Raw genomic sequence first — 17,236 nt, 5'->3', positions numbered from 1 at the left:
CTGGGGAGCCGTGCAGCAGCTCCTCACCCCAGCTCACCTCTGCGCCGCCTCCTCCCCGAGCACGCTGCCCCTGCTCTAATTCTCCTCCCCTCCAAGGCTTGCTGCGCCAAACAGCTGATTGGTGCTGCAAGCCTGGAAGGCGGGAGAAGTGGAGCAGCAACAGCGTGTTTGGGAGGGGGCGTAGCAGAGGTGAGCTGGGGTGGAGAGCTGCCGCACGGCTCCCCGGGCCGGGGGGAGGGGGAGCTGCCGCAGGGAAGGAGGGGTGCCTCAGGGTAGTGGGGGGAGCTGCCGCAGGGCTCTCCACCCCAGCTCACCTCTGCTACGCCCCCTCCCTGAACATGCCGTCGCTGCTCCACTTCTCCCGCCTCCCAGGCTTGCAGCACCAATCAGCTGTTTGGCGCCGCAAGCCTGGGAGGGGAGGAGAATTAGAGTGGGGGCGGCGTGCTCGGGGAGGAGGCGGAGCAGAGGTGAGCTGGTGTGGGGAGCTGCCACACAGCTCCCAGGGGAGGGGGGGAGCTGCCGCGGGGGGGAAATTGGGGGCACCGCTTTTTGGCGCCCCCAAATCTTGGCACCCTAGGCAACCGCCTAGTCTGCCTTAATGGTAGCACCGGCCCTGCCTGACTCCATTGGGTTACATATGCAGCATTCTCTTGCTCAGTCAGTGCCATCCAGTTTGGCTTGCAGTTTTTCAGTTTGCGTGATCTCTAATTGTCCCTTTGTTTGGAGGAGGCTCCTTCTCTTGGTTGTTAACATATTCATGAAGTGCCTCCACCACCAGAGCCAAACCATAACTTAAAGCCCTTTTCTTTGCCTTTTAGATGGTCTGGGTTTGTCATTTAAAAATCCCTCCCATTTTTGGGTCAAAATTAAGAAAGCATCTCCCACAAAATAAATCCCCGGACCATGGATTAGCTCCCTTCCCAAACAAATTGACACAATAAGGCAATGAATTTTTGTTGACTTCTGGTTGCCATCCTTCCTTCCAGTAGGTGTGGGTATTCATGGCTGTTTGCAGTTGTGATCTGACTTAACCAGATCAAAACTCCTAAATAGGCAACTCACTGCCTTGTCTCAAATGCCACACCCGGTATCTGTACCAGCGAGGACTGCAAGAGCACACTTAGCTCTGCATTATAGATTCTCCCAACTAAACGAACTGGGGAACGGGTCTCCAGAACACTTTTGTCCCTACTCATCTGGCAGTGACAGCAGAATCAGTCTGATTCTGTTTGATCAGTCTGAACAATGCCCCCAATCAATCAACCTTGGGCCGTAGTGCTGCAAGTCGTGATCGCTGGGCCTTAATGCTTCAAGTCCCTTATGAGACTCCGTTGGTCTCAGCGACTGTCCTGGACACTCTTTCCAATGAGAGACACCAGTTGCTCCTTGGCACTTAAAGGGCTTTACTGATCCAGGCCTTTAGTTGGCCATGATGCTGGGCACCTTATCATAGAAGATAAGGGTTGGAAGAGACCTCAGGAGGTCACCTAGTCCAACCCCCTGCTCAAAGCAGGACCAATCCCCAACTAAATCATCCCAGCCAGGGCTTTCTCAAGCCAGGCCTTAAAACCTTTAAGGAAGGAGATTCCACCACCTCCCTAGGTGACCCATTCCAGTGCTTCACCACCCTCCTAGTGAAATAGTGTTTCCTAATATCCAACCTAGACCTCCCCCACTGCAACTTGAGACCATTGCTCCTTGTTCTGTCATCTGCCACCACTGAGAACAGCCGAGCTCCATCCTCTTTGGAACCCCCCTTCAGATAGTTGAAGGCTGCTATCAAATTCCCCCTCACTCTTCTCTTCAGACTAAATGAGCCCAACCCTTGGCCTCTCCTAAAAGTCATGTGCTCCAGCCCCCTAATCATTTTGTTGCCCTCCACTGGACTCTCTCCAATTTGTCCACATCCCTTCTGTAGTGGGGGGCCCAAAACTGGACGCAATACTCCAGGTGTGGCCTGACCAGTGCCGAATAGAGGGGAATAATCACTTCCCTCGATCTGCTGGCAATGCTCCTACTAATCAGCCCAATATGCTGTTGGCCTTCTTGGCAGCGAGGGCACACTGCTGACTCATGTCCAGCTTCTCATCCACTGTAATCCCCAAGTCCTTTTCTGCAGAACTGACACTTAGCCAGTCGGTCCGCAGCCTGTAGCAGTGCATGGGATTCTTCCGTCCTAAGTGCAGGACTCTGCACTTGTCCTTGTTGAACCTCATCAGATTTCTTTTGGCCCAATCCTCCGATTTGTCTAGGTCCCTCTGTATCTATCCCTACCCTCCAGCATATCTACCCCTCCCCCCAGCTTTGTGTCATCCGTGAACTTACTGAGGGTGCAATCCATCCAGATCATTAATGAAGATGTTGAACAAAACCGGCCCCAGGAGCAACCCCTGAGGCACTCCACTTGATACCAGCTGCCAACTAGACATGGAGCCATTGATCACTACCCATTGAGCCCAACAACCTAGCCAGCTTTCTATCCACCTGTAGTGGGGCGGACTGCCCCACTCCCTGAGAGTGTGGGCTGCAGCAGGCCAGTGGGCCTGCGCAGACAGGGAGCCAATCGGAGGAGGGCTTATTGGGAGCCAATCGGGGCCCAGATTGGAGGCAGCCAATCAGGGCCAGGCTCATCCCTATAAAAAGGCTGCTCAAGGAGCGAGCCATCAGTCTGTCCCAGGCCTTCGAGAGGGGAAGGTCTGTCTCCAGAGGGGGAGACTAGCACCTGGGACAGCGCAGTGCTGGGCAGGCCTGGGGGAGCAAAAGGGAACTCCAGCCCGGTGTCTGCCAGACTGCAGGCCCTGAGGGGAAGGGCCTAGCCGGTGCGAGGGGCCGTAGAGGAAGTGGCCCAGGGACGTGGACAGACGGAGGGGAGAGGAGGAGGAGGACAGCGAGGCTGCCACCAGAGGGTCCCTGGGTCGGGACCCAGAGTAGAGGGCGGGCCTGGGTCCCCCCCTTGCAGTAAACCCAGCCATCGGCTGTAGGGAGCAGCCATTATAGACTACGCCAGATCCTGACAAGAGGGATTAGACTTTGGGGTGTGTAGTTGCCCATGGTGGCTGGGGCGTAGAGACTGCTGATCACCCCCCCCCCTTCCCGAAAGTGGGTGTGGATGGACTGAGGGGCACTGCTAGAGGGCAGTGGTCTTGAAGAGGACACCGCGAGCTGGAGAGCGACGCAGGCTCAGACGCCAACCAAGGGCGAGACAACGGACGGGACACCACCGAGAGAGGGTGCTCCACTGGACAGAGCTAATTCCCGGACACATCCAGCAGGAGGCGCCAGGTGGTGAGTCCCAACCTGTTACACCACCTTATAGTCCACTCATCCAATCCAGACTTCTTTAACTTGCTGGCAAGAATACTGTATCAAAAGCCTTGCTAAAGTCAAGGTATATCTGGTCCACTGCTTTCCCTATATCCACAGAGCCAGTTATGTCTTGGTAGAAGACAATCAGGTTGGTCAGGCATGACTTGCCCTTGGTAAATCCAGGTTGACTGTTCCTGATTACCTTCCTCACCTCCAAGTGCTTCAAAATGGATTCCTTGAAGACCTGCTCCATGATTTCACTTGCTCCTGCCTTGACACAGGTCAAACGTGATCCCCACAGGGTATCAGCAGCGGGATTGGATGCCCTCCCCAGCAGGAGACTACCGGCTGTAACTTCTAGTACTCCAGGACACACAGGTCCTCAGAGCACCAAACCAAACCAGACCCTTCCTGGATACGCAGCCAGGCAGGAGCAAATGGCAGGAGTAGTTCCTCCGCCGCTCAGGATACATATGGTCATTTACCAAATCCACTGGTGTTGGTTACACACCGTCTCAGCCTTTGGGCCTTCGGTAACCTTGCCAAACAGATTGTGATTTCTACCTTTTATAAACAATAGAAATTAAATACACACCAGGGTCCTGCCATGGTTATCAGAACTGTTACAGACAGGCCACTTAAAATCTATAACAGGGGAGAAATGAAACCTAGATCCCAAATCCCACCCCTTTTTACAGGATTAGACCCTTCCGTGTCTGTCGCCGGGTGTATTGAAAATCAAACCTGACAGGTAAATAACGTAAAGCAGATAACATTTATTACCCGAACACCTAAATAACAAAGTTAATAAGTTTGGCGGTTACCAGGTCCTCAACTAACAAATGATAGCAGCAGGGATAAAAGTGGAGAGAAAGAGAGGAAGGGGGTGGGGGGAAGGTTTCACAATCACCAGACTTCCCAGATCCGGACGTCTCGATGTCCAGGTACAGCTGGGCTCCAGTTCCTCTGGTCGACCTCAGTGGCTTGACTCGATCCCTTCACCAGGTAAGTCTCTCTCCTAGTCTTCTGTTCATCTTCCCGTGATTGAGCAAACTCCCCCGCTGGGGAGAGTGAGTGCGGTGTGCTGCCACTATCATGGGCAGGGCGAGTGAGGACGTGCAGTTCAAGGGCTTAGTCTGCCTGTGAAGTGGTGGGGGAGACGCAGCCGCCCGAGCTCTCCCTGAGCGGTGATCTACGAATGGACAGTGACCTGACAGCCCACGGACATCCAACGACAGGGTGTGCTCCCCCTGCACGCTGCTCTTTGCACCCGGCCCACTTCTTGGGCTGCACACGGCACCAAAAGGGTGGGGTCTCTCTCTGTTACTAGGCAGAATAGAGATCATAGGACAACCAAGGGTTACACAGGGCAGCTCATGGGAAGCAAGGGAATGAACTTATTGATAAAGGGGGGTGGAGGGGTATTATTCCTACAAGACTTTGAATTTTCCCTAAACCTTTGCACATATTCAACCACTGGTTCCCCCTCTCCTTCCCCCTCCCAAGAGTCTCTGACCTTTCTCCCATATAGGAGGTCAAATTGGGTGAACCCTGTGTGCTCTTGGGTCATCTTCTGTAAGCAAACAACAGCTAGGATAACATTACATCCCAGTCACTGGCCCTGCAGTTTACCTAGATTTTGCGGTCAGTTGAGCCTCAGCTAAACCATTTGTTTCTGGGTGATGGGGACAAATTTCAGCTGTTTTAACCCGAACTCCCTCCATAAGTCACTAAATAGCTGGGACATGAAATTTGGCCCCGAATCTGATAGGATCTGGTTTGGAAAGCTTGCCCCGCTGAGTATAGAGAATAGTGCCTTGGCAACTGTCTCAGCTTGCACATTAGACAGAGACTGCTTCTGGGTACCTGGGCGCAAAATCCACCACAACTAATAGACATCTTTTTCCTCTGTGCGTTGGGCTGGCTAATGGCCCTGTGATATCCATGGCAACCCTGAAAAATGCTTCTTTGATCACTGGTAATGGGTGCCCAGGATTCTTGCAGTGTCCTGCAGACTTTTCCCGCTTCTGCCATGAGTCACGCGTTTTGTAGTGTTCCTTCACTTCATTTGGACACTAGGCCAATAGATGTTTTTCTTTAACCTTTCCTATGACCCCAAGTGATCAGCAAAAGGGCAGTCCTGGGCTAATAGCACTAACTCCGCCCCATGCTGATGGCACAATGAGTTGTCTGTAGGTCTCCCCAGGACTTCTGTTTTCCTTCACCCTGCTTCCACCTATGGCTCTAAAGGACCTCCCCCATTCTCTCTTTCTGGGGCATTCCTGAGGACTCCCTTGTTCTCCAGGGAGGTTCTGTAGCAAGAGCCATTTGGCTTTTGCTGGCACTGACCATGGCGGAGGTCAGAGGGGTGACTCCTCATTCCCCTGCCCGGAGACATATTGCTGCTGCTAAGGGTGCATGCAAGTCCAGCTCCCCAGCTGTTCCAGTGCTGGGAACTTACACCCAGCTCTGCCGGTGCCCCTCAGCCCTGCCCTGCTGCACCTCCGCTAGCCCAAACTGGGGAGCAGAACAGCCTTGTGATGCAGCTGGATGTTCACTGCTCCTCCAGCGGAGACGTGCCCCCCGCCCCAGTCACATCGCTCTTTGGAGCAGGGCAGGCTTTGAATGGAAGGGGAAAGGCCAGTGTCCTTTACCTTCTGCCTGCAGCACAGGTCATGTCAAAGACCGTGATGGCTAAAGTGACTCGGTAGCTTTATACCCCAGTTCCGGGCCCCTCTCCTTTTGGTAACAGCCTAGTGGTTATAGCTCAGCATCCAGGACTGCTAAGATTCTCATCCAGGGTATTAATAGCATAATAGCTCTTATATAGTGTTTATCATAGGGCTCAAAACGCCTTACAAAGGAGGTCAGTATCATTATCCTCATTTTCGAGGTGGGGAAACTGGGGCACGGAGTGGAGCAGTGACGTGACCAAAGTCACGCAGGAAGTCTGAATGAGCAGGGAATGCAACGCAGGACTCATGAATCCTGGTGTGCAACTTTTAGGCCGTGTGGGGAGAAGAACCATGTGCCCCACCAAGAATGGGGAGGAACGAGTTAATGGTTTGTTTGGGGCTTTTTATTTATTTGGTTTAACTCTCTCACTGGAATCCCATTATCACTGGCAAGCTGGTGAGAAGTTCTTGCTGGGAAGTGGTGCTGGGAGGTGTGAGGGCCTGATTTGTGTGGGTGAAGAGATGAGGTGTTGGGGAGAGAAACAAGACAGTTTCACAAAGCAGTGGACACCCTCCTCCCCCCCACCCCCACGCCTCTCCCAGCGTGAGCCAGTTCAGAAAAGGGAGGGCGTGACAGTGCAGAGTGTGGGCAGGAGCTACACAAGCTTTGTTGGTGTCCCTCGGGCCTGACCTCCAGACCTGCCCCTGCTAGTCCAGTCCTGGGCTTTCCAGACAGCCAGCTCTGCCATGCCTCTCAATCCCAACCCACAGCCTCATGCTGTGCTAGGCTTGGGCGTCCCACACAGCTCTCCCCGTGCACTTCAGGCCTGCCAGGCAGTCCCCTGCTTTTCCAGTCCTGGGCTTCCCACATGCTGAGCTCTGCTGATGCCCCATAGTTTCAGCCTCCCCTCCCCACCGCCTGCTATTCCACTCCAGCTCCCCTACTGTTCCAATGCTGGAGGGGTGCGGGCTCTCTCTGGGAGGGAGTTTGGGTGCTGGGGTGGGACAGAGGGTTGGGGAGCGGGAGGGGGGTTGGGGTGCTGGGTGCAGGCTCTGGGCTGGGACAGAGGCTTGGGGTGCAGAAGGGGGTGTGGGGCATGGGGCTGCGGATGAGGAGTTTGGGGTGCAGTAGTCAGGCTGCCCCAGGGCTGGGGCAGGGAGCCACAGAGGAGGAATCCCCCTGCTGTCTCCCCGCCGGCAGCAGTGAGCTCCGTGGGAGGTGGGGCCCCAGCCCCCCCAGCACAACATTCACCCAAGCCCCCCCACCCCGGCTGCTGCTCAGGAGGTCCAGCCAGGATAATTTCCCCCCACGGCCCGGAGTTGCCTGCTGAGGGCGGGGGTGGCTGCCATGCACCTCCTTCCTCTGCAGGTGCAGCAGCCACCTCAACGTGCCCCCAGCTCCGCTCCCTTGTAGCCGGCAGCGCCACAGCTGGCGAGGGAGCACAGTGTGGAGCTGCAGGGGGCAGTCAGGGATGCTCCAGGGGAGAGACCTGGCCCTGAACATTGGTGGAGCCGGGCCCCTGGGCCCTGAATTTGCTGGAGTCCGGGCACCATGGGCCCATACAACTCACCGCCCCTGGCTGGAACCTGAGCCTGGCTCTGCCCACACCCCTCCAGCCTGTCCTGCAGCACCCCCTCGCTATCCCAGAATGAGGCTTGGAAGGACAAGTTGGAAAAAACATCCATTTCCCCATACACCACCACCCCCCGACAAAAAAATAACTCCAGCACCAATAAATCAACATTTGCAGCTAGGCAACGTAAGAAAAATGCTGCCTGCGAATTTTTGAGAGTTTTATTTATGGCTATTTCCTTGGTATATTTTGATAATTTGTGTTTTAATGGTTCTAAAACTTTGGCCTTTCAAATCTCAGTGTCTGCTCTCATTAATACTGTTAGTCTGACTCTCCCCAATAATTTCTTGTAACTGTTCACATTTAAATTGATTCAAAATAAAAAAAGCTTAAAAATAAACATATCTGTCAAAATTATAAAAGAAATATCAAATTCTGCCAAGCCTCCCAGCCCTGGGGTGTTGCCTGTTGAGCAAAAACTTCTTTTGATGCAGCTGGATGTTCATTGCTCCCCAAGCTGAGACGCATCCCACCTCCAAGTGATGACAGCCTTTGAAATAGAATTGTAGGACTGGAAGGGACCTCGAGAGGCATCTAGTCCAGTCCCCTGCACTCATGGCAGGACTAAGTATTATCTAGGCCATCCCTGACAGGTGTTTGTCTAACCTGCTCTTAAAAATCTCCAATGACGGAGATTCCACCCACCTCCCTAGGCAATTTATTCCAGTGCTTAACCACCCTGACAGGAAGTTTTTCCTAATGTCCAACCTAAACCGCCCTTGTTGCTTCTTGTCCTGTCCTTAGAGGTTAACGAGAAAAATGTTTTGCCGCCTCGTAATAACCTTTTATGTGCATGAAAACGGTTATCATGTCCCCCGTTCAGTCTTCTCTTCTCCAGACTAAACAAACCCATTTTTTTAAATTTTCCCTCATAGGTCATGCTTGCTAGACCTTTAATCATTTTTGTTGCTCTTCTCTGGACTTTCTCCAATTTGTCCACCTCTTTCCTGAAATGTAGCACCCAGAATTGGACACAATACTCCAGTTGAGGATTTATCAGTGTACAGGAGGGAGGGATAGCTCAGTGGTTTGAGCATTGGCCTGCTAAACCCAGGGTTGTGAGTTCAATCCTTGAGGGGGCTACTTTAGGGATCTGGGGCAAAATCAGTACTTGGTCCTGCTAGTGAAGACAGGGGGCTGGACATGATGACCTTCCAGCTCTATGAGATAGGTATATTATATTATTAAGAATTACTTCTGGTGTCTTGCTTACAACATACCTCTTAATACATCCCAGAATGATGTTTGCTTTTTTTGCAACAGCGTTACACTGTTGACTCATATTTAGCTTGTGATCCACTATGACTCCCAGATCCCTTTCCGCAGTACTCCTTCCTAGGCAGTCATTTCCCATTTTGTATGTGTGCAACTGATTGTTCCTTCCTAAGTGGAGTACTTTGCATTTGTCCTTATTGAATTTTATCCTATTTACTTCAGACCATTTCTCCAGTTTGTCCAGATCATTTTGAATTTTAATCCTATCCTCCAAAGCACTTGCAACCCCTCCCAGCTTGCTATCATCTGCAAACTTTTTAAGTGTACGGTCTATATACTCTCTCTCTATTATCTAAATCATTGATGAAGATATTGAACAGAACCAGAAGTGATCCCTGCGGGACCCTACTCGTCATGCCCTTCTAGCTTGACTGTGAACCACTGATGATTACTTTCTGGGAACGATTTTCCAACCAGTTATGCACCCACCTTTTAGTAGTTCCATCTAGGTTGTATTTCCCTAGTTTGTTTCTGAGAAGGTTGTGATGGGTTCCCCCCCTTTCCAGGTTGCCACCTGATGTACTGGGGTCCTACTGAGCCCGCCCATTCCACCAGCCTTGGCTCCCTCATCCTGTCCTGCTGTGCCCGGCCCTCAAGCCTCCTCCAGCGCGCGCACACACACACACACTCTCTCTCTCTCTCGACTCAGCTGAGGGATTGCCCAGCACTCCAGTGCACCCCCCAATTGTGGTGCAAACTCAAGATTATATTGTCTTGTGTTGCACAGAGATCTGTACAGCTCATGAAATCCGCCCACTCCCTCAATGTGGTTTTTGCCCCTCCCCCCATTATGAATTACACAAACTGGTTATAGAATAAACAAAAACCAAGTTTGTTATCTACAAAAGGTACCTTTTAAGTGATTAGAAGGGATAACAAACAGATCAAAGCCGATTACTGAGCAAATACAATAAACATGCAAGCTAGGCTTAATACACAAAAGGGGGGGATAGCTCAGTGGTTTGAGCACTGGCCTGCTAAACCTAGGGTTGTGAGTTCAATCCTTAAGAGAGCCACTTAGGGATCTGGGGCAAAATCAGTACTTGGTCCTGCTAGTGAAGGCAGGGGGCTGGACTCAATGACCTTCCATTTCTAGGGGATAGGAAATTGGCTCCAAGTAGTAATTTCTCACCTTAAGTGTTGTTTTAGGCAGGTTGCAGAATTTCTTAAGGACAAACTGCTCTTGCTTGCAACTTAAAACTCCAGATATTTCTTTCACAGGCCAGACCCCTTCTAGCTTGGGTCCAGTTCTTCCCCAGTTCAGTTGTAGGTGTTTCCAGCAGTCACCTTGGGCTGGAATTCAGTGGATTAACTCACTCCCCAGCCTTAAATAGGATTTACATATGGTGGGAATCCTTTGTTTCCCAGTTTGATCCCCATCCCCCTCCTAGTGGAAAAATACCAGCAGTCCACGATGGTGTCCAGTACCAGGTCACATGATTACATAACCCTGCAGTGTCAAAGTAGCATCTCAGGAAGGTGGGGAGATTAGCACGCATCTTCAAAGATCTATTGTCCTTCCTAATGGTTTATTGACTAACCAGCCAGACTGATTGCATTTTGTCTGGTGGGTGTTCCCCAGGTGCAAACACTTTTGCAATTAATACAGAGTTAATATTCTCAATTTCAGATACAGAAATGATACATGCATACAAATAGGATAATCAAATTCAGTACATCATAACCTTTCCAATTATATCTCACATGACCCATCTTGCATAAAATACATCTTACTTATGCCATATTCATATCATAAGCATATCTCTGTGAAGAATATGGGGCATAATGTCACAAAGGCCATGCAAGACAGTATCAAAAGCCTTACTAGAGTCAAGATAAACCACATCTACCACTCCCCCCCTCCACAAGGCTTGGTACCCTGTTGCATCCGAAGAAGTGAGGTTTTTACTCACGAAAGCTTATGCCCAAATGAATCTGTTAGTCTTTAAGGTGCCACCAGACTCCTTGTTGTTTTTGTAGATACAGACTAACACGGCTACCCCCTGATACTTGATACCCTGTCACAGAAAGCTATTCGGATGGTTTGACACAATTTGTTCTTGAGGAGTCCATGTTAACTGGTACTTATCACCTTATTAAGTGTTTGCAAATTGACTGATTATTTGCTCCACTATTTTTCAGCAGGATTTGAACCCAGGAGTCCCAACAGGAAAGGGCCAATATCCTTAACCTGCTGCATCACAGACCTTTTCAAACACAGTTACTGCTAAAGTGACTTCGTAGCTTTAATCTTCAATTCCAGGCCCCTCTCTTTTTTGTTGACAGCCTAGTGATTCCTTATAGCTCAGGTCCCAGCCCCACACCCCTTACATGTAGTGCTAAGAGTGTTAATAATGCCTAGCTCTCATCTAGAGCTTCTAATCTTAGATCTCAAAGCGCTTTACAAAGGAGATCAGTATCATTATCCCTGTTTTACAGGTGGGGAAACTGAGGCACAGACAAGTGAAATCACTTGTCTGAGGTCACCAGTGGCAGAGCCAGGAATAGACCCCAGGATTCCTGACTTCTGGGTCTCAGCACATGGAGCTAGGCACAGGATGGGGATTCCCTCCATGGGGACACAAGAGTGCAGTCACGTGGCTCTGGCTGCAGCCCCCCTGCTTTGGGGGCACAGGCCAGAGTGATCGGTAAGGGAGCGTAGGGGCCTGGCCCCATTGCACTGGAGCCAGCCAGCAGCACGATGCAGAGAAGGCATCCTAGCAACCAGCACAGGCTCCTAGGCAACGCTGTGGCCATGGAGAGTGCTCAGGGAGTGGAGATGGGCTGAGCCAATGCAGCAGGCTCCATCTTCCAAGCATTCTTCTGCAGCGGGGCAGGCGGGAGGGGGTGGGTCAGTCCTTCCCCCTTCTTGTGGGGCAGGAGAGTTCCAGAGCGGTTCTCCAGGGAACTAGGGGAGCTGCTGTCCCTTCCCTGTCTGCGGTGTCTGGCATTCCTGAGGCCCAAGGAGGGCTAGCCGGGGGCCCTGCTGGCTCATGATGAAAGCACCAGGCAGGGCTCTCTGCGGGGCCGTGCGCCTCTCCAGGGGGGCGAGAGAACATGGTCGGGACTGGAACTCGTGTCCCTTTACTCGCCCCTTCTGCTGCCTGTGACTTGCCCCAGCCATGGGGCAGTGCCCCCCTGAGCAGGGGACGGGGCTATGCTACTAAACCTGGAGAGTAGCCATGGGAACAGAAAGTGTTGGCTAAGGGACCCTGGTATGTGTGTGGGGGACGGGTGGAGTCAGGGAGAGTGTGACGGGGGGTGGAGGGGAAAGACGGTGAGGGGGAAGAAGACGTGGGGGGTGCAGTAAGAGAGCTCTGAGGGGTGGGCTGTATTCCCCTTAAAGGGCCATGTTCATTTTTCCTTCCCCTCTCAGCCTTCACCCCCAGCTCCCCAGGGCTTAGGCAGGGGAGCTCTGGCTCTCCTGGCCTGTTCTTTCCCTGGGGGAATGCTCTCTGCTCTCACCTCGATCACCCACTTGGGATGTCCCCAAATGCTGAGCCCCTGCCAGGCTGTCCTGGGGCTTCTCCAACTCCATAGGTGCTTTCCAAGAGCTCCTTCGGTTTTCCCCGCTTCTCCCCATCCCACTCCATAGTTCCACCCTGCAGGAGTGAGATGCAGAGTGGGGAAGCCCTGCAGTTTTCGGGTGCATCCCCTCCCACTCCAGCTCGTGCTGCTGTCTGAGAGGTGATGGAGCAGCTGGATCTCCCAGTGCAAAGCCAGCCTGTGCACCGGCTCGCTGGTGTTCTGCGTGGGGAGGAGAGGGCCCTTACTGTGCCGCTTTCCATGCTGCAGGAGCAGGGCAGAGCATGCGGCACTGGGGACTGGGAGAAGGGGGAGGATTTTGTCTGTAAAGCTCCCAATCAGCGCCTCAGGGTTTAACCTCCTGGCCTTTCAGAGGGTTTATTTTCTCCTGTGTCCTGGCTGTTGTTTGTGTTGCGTTAGTGCTTGAAGCTGTCCCGGGCACTGGCCAGGCTCCCATTGTGTCAGGCGCTGTCCAAACACAGAACAACAACGGGGCTTACAATGCCACCTGGACACCCTGGGGAGGCCAAGTCAGCCCCTACCATCCCCTGCCTCTGCCCTATCCCCTAGTCACCCAGAAACCCACCCCCATCCTCCTCCTCTTGTCCTCTCCCCCCAGAGACCTGGCCCCGCGGGACATCTCCGGCACCTCGGACCCCTTTGCGCGAGTGTCCTGTGATGGCCACACTTTGGAGACAGCTGTGAGTAGAACGGTCCCAGGCGGAAGCATTCCCTCTGGCCTGGCTGCATGGGGGCAGGGGACAGGACAGGGCTCCTTTTAGCTGCAATGCCAGTGGCGCAAGAGGAGGAGCTCTGGGAGGGACAGACAGACCCCCCCACTTCTTTCACTGGGACTGCGGGTGGTTTGCGTTGTGTGCTAGTGATAGCTGAGAGAGGGGTGGGAAGCCTGCCTGTGTATCTCCAACCCATCACTGTAGGATCTGAGCCCTGAATCCATCCGACAGCCATGAAGGGAGCAGGACACGTGTGACTTGGGCTGGGCTGGGCCCTTGGAGCAGAGAGAACATGCTGCCCTGCAGCAGCCCCTCCCTGCACACAGCAAGCGCAAGGAAAGGGCTTAGGGCCAGCCCCCGCCCCTCAGCTGACACCTGGGGGGGAAGTAGGCTGACCAGATAGCAAGTGTGAAAAATCAGGACAGGGAGTGGGGGGTAATAGGAGCCTATATAAGAAAAAGCCCCAAATATCAGGACTGTCCCTATAAAACCAGGACATCTGGTCACCCTATGGGGAAGAGCTCTCTTCCCAGACATATCTGTAGGTCAGGAGAGATGCAAAGCTGCACGGGAGTGTGGCCTACCCCAGCCCCCCTGAGCTGCATTAGGTGTTATGGGGATGGGAAGCCTGGGGCATCCTTGTGCTCTTGCTCCGTCCTTTGCCCCTCAATGCAGTGGCAAGGAAATTGGTGCACTAACCTTGGCGTGCCCAGAGCCCCGTCAGGAGCTGTGCGGTTTGGCCCATTACTAAAGAATGCTGCAGTTCTTGTTTCGAAGGGACGCCTTCTCTGGCAAGAAAACACTGGCTCGCCTCGCTCGTTTGCTGCTGCAGCAGCTTTACCCGCAGCTGAGTTTACGGGCCCATTTCACACCAGCCAAGTGTTTACCAAACAGCCTTTGCTTTTGTTCCCAACATTGTGGAACACTGACAGGTCCCAGTCGGCGGCATCGAACCTGGGACCTCGGGAGCGAAATGCATGAGCCTCTACCACATGAGCTAAAAGTCACATGGCTGTTAGTTAAAGCTGTAGCACAAACTCATTAATCGCTCTCTAAGTGGTCTCGGTGCCACTAGATGGGCCAGAACACCACACCCAGGAGGTGCGTGGGTTACAATTGCTCTTGGCTTTTGCCGGAGCCCTGTGTGTTCATGCTGGAACAAATCTTCCCCACCTGACTCCCCGTTCCTCTCTGACATGCCACCTTTCTCTCTCCCCTTGCAGATCATTAAGAAGACTCGCTTCCCGCACTGGGATGAGGTGCTGGAGTTTGACCTGGAGGAGGGGGTGCCCGGAAAGGAACCCAAGGGGTCCCGTGTGAGCGTGGAGGTGTGGGACTGGGACATGGTGGGGAAGAACGACTTCCTGGGATGGGTGAGCAGCTCCGGCCATCTCCTCAGTGCCTCCAGCGTGGGGGCTGGTGGCTCTGATCAGGGTGGGGGATGAAGAGGGAGAAAGCCAGTGGCACACTGGCCTGCTGCAGCCTCAAATCTCCTGCTGGCTTGTAAGGAGAGCAGATCCCTTTCTCAGCTGGTCAGTTTGATGCAGGGGGAGGCTGGTTCTCAGTTCCTCTGTTGCTGCGCTCGTGGCCGGGGACAGGCCGGGGTGTCTGTGGGAGGCTGGGTCTAAGCCCTCCTGGCACTTGCTGGATTCTGCCTGGCCTCTGGTGTAAATTACCGTTGTCCCCGGGCTGCTCTAGCTGATGCTTTGCTTTCCATGCCCCCTCCCCCATGGCGCTGCGAATGGCTGGAGAGCAGCGCTGAGCCCTGATCTGCCCTTGTGCCCAGGGGCTGAGAGCAGGTCACTTACACCAGTTCTACCCCAGCAAGGGGGCATCTCTGGGGCCCTCCCCATGCTCTGTATAGTCTGCCAGAGTGGCACAAGGGACCTTAGGGTGACTGAGAATCAAGTCCAAGGAGAAGAGGTCAGAGAGAGAGGAAAATGCTCATGAATCATTGAGGGCGAAGGGTACAGCTTGGAGATATGTGCAGGGTGCATAACGCTGTGTCCTGACACCAGCCAGAACGAGCCGGCAGCTGGGACCTGAACCGGCTGCTCAGTTCACTTGATCCCCACATCACGGCGGTTCTGTCTGGCAGGGGAAGCAGAACCTGTCTGATTGCTATTCCACCGGGGGGGGGGTGGCTCAGCAAGGCTTGGGCCAGCCTCCTGCCAGAAGAGCCGGGCAAAGCAAGTGAGGAGAGAGGACTTGCAACGATGCTGCCTTTAGTGGGACACTTCTGAGAGTGTCAGTTCAGGACAAATTGCTCGGAGCAGGGCAGTCACAGCCCCAGGTTGGGGTTCCTTTGCACACCAAGGCAAACCAAACCTGCCAAACAGAGAGGACTTCGGTTTTACCCCACTGACTAGCCACAAGTCACACAAGCAATGCCCTTAGACACTCCAGTTTCCCAGTATCACCATCAGTGCCACTCGTTATGGGGATGAATGGTTATGAAAACCAATACCCCAGTAAAAGGTTCTCCCGATCCCAAAGAACCAAGCCCCAGACCCAGGTCAATATACAAGTCAGATCTTACTCACAAATCACGCTGTTGCCAATCCTATAGAATCTAAAATCTAAAGGTTTATTCATAAAAGGAAAAAAAGATATAGATTAGAGCTAGAATTGGTTAAATGGAATCAATTACATACAGTAATGGCAAAGTTCTTGATTCAGGCTTGTAGCAGTGATGGAATAAACTGCAGGTTCAAATCAAGTCTCTGGAATACATCCACAACTGGGATGGGTCATTCAGTCCTTTGTTCAGAGCTTCAGTTTGTAGCAAAGTCCCTCCAGAGGCAAGAAGCAGGATTGAAGACAAGATGGAGGCGATCTGGGGGAGGGATAGCTCAGTGGTTTGAGCATTGGCCTGCTATACCTAGGGTTGTGAGTTCAATCCTTGAGGGGGCCATTTAGGGATCTGGGGCAAAATCAGTAATTGGTCCTGCTAGTGAAGGCAGGGGGCTGGACTCGATGACCTTTCAAGGTCCCTTCCAGTTCTAGGAGATGGGATATCTCCATTTATAAAAAAAAATTATAAAAGATGCAGCTGCCTTTTATAGGCTTTCTCTTGTGGGTGGAAACCCCTTGGTTCTCCTGTGCAAGATCATAGCAAGATGGAGGTTGGCGTCACATGGGCAAGTCACATGTCCATGCATGACTCAGTTCTTTACAGGCCGACGCCATTGTTTACATGTTAGTTTGAATGTTCCCAGGACAGCTCAGATGTGGATTGGCGTCTGCCAAAGTCCATTGTCAATTAAGTGTTTCTTGATTGGGCCCTTACTGAGACTAGTCCCTTCTCAAGAAGCTGACCAAATGCTTCACTGAGGCTACTTAGAATCAAAGACATTGATATACAAGTACATAGCCAATATTCATAACTTCAAATACAAACATGACACACCCATTCAGATAGCATGATCATAATCAGCAAATCATAACCTTTCCATAGACACCTCACACGGCAACCTTTGTACAATATTTGCTGCAAATATATAACAGTGGTTGCACCGATGATCTATATGGTCAATAACGTCACAGGGCTTAACAGCTTTGTGAAAGGAAAAGGTTTTGCAACTGTTCTTGGTGCGTGTGCTTGCGCTTGTGGGTGCCTCTGCCCTCCTGCCCCCTCTGGTGCCTGGGCCCCCAAAGAGGCTAGGGGATCTATCACAGCTGCCAGGTGTAGACAGACTCCAAGGGGCATGGAGCAGTTTGCGGCTGGCAGCCGCGGTTTCTAGGTATCTGAGCAGCTCAGCAAGGGAAGGTGGTGTAGAGCCTGGTGCCAGGCGGGGAGCCCTCGGCCTGTGTCTGGGCCCTACTGTGCGTCTTGCTGGGTTTAGGTCCCTTCAGCCCCAGGAGCCGCTGCAGGGAGATCTGCATGCCTGACCTGGTAAACAAGCCCCGTTTAAATTTGGGGATCCCCTGTTTTGGTGCTGTGGGGTAGGGGGAGTATAAGTGGAGGGTGGAATCCATTCAGCCTCCTGCTTCCAGGGCTGGAGCACATCGGCTCCCCAGAGGGGCCCGGGGCTGGAGCACGTCGGCTCGGCAGAGGGGGCCGGGGCTGGAGCACGTCGGCTCCCCA

General features: G+C 52.8%; 1 protein-coding gene across 6 annotated transcripts in view; it reads left to right on the top strand.

Annotated features, from left to right (window-relative positions):
* Positions 1 to 17,236, top strand: part of RASAL1 (RAS protein activator like 1) — a 126,845-nt gene that overhangs the window by 46,857 nt on the left and 62,752 nt on the right. For 5 of the 6 annotated variants that reach the window (XM_065568230.1, XM_065568233.1, XM_065568228.1 and 2 more), the window contains 2 exons: positions 13,035 to 13,116; positions 14,373 to 14,522. In XM_065568230.1, the coding sequence (XP_065424302.1) occupies positions 13,035 to 13,116; positions 14,373 to 14,522 (232 nt within the window). The remainder of the gene's footprint in view (positions 1 to 13,034; positions 13,117 to 14,372; positions 14,523 to 17,236) is intronic. The other variant, XM_065568229.1, reaches the window with a different exon arrangement.

The sequence above is a fragment of the Chrysemys picta genome, chromosome 15, assembly GCF_011386835.1.
Source record: "Chrysemys picta bellii isolate R12L10 chromosome 15, ASM1138683v2, whole genome shotgun sequence".
NCBI lineage: Eukaryota > Metazoa > Chordata > Testudines > Emydidae > Chrysemys > Chrysemys picta.
Note: the sequence above shows the minus strand (reverse complement) of the source record. Positions and strands in the feature narration are given on the sequence as shown.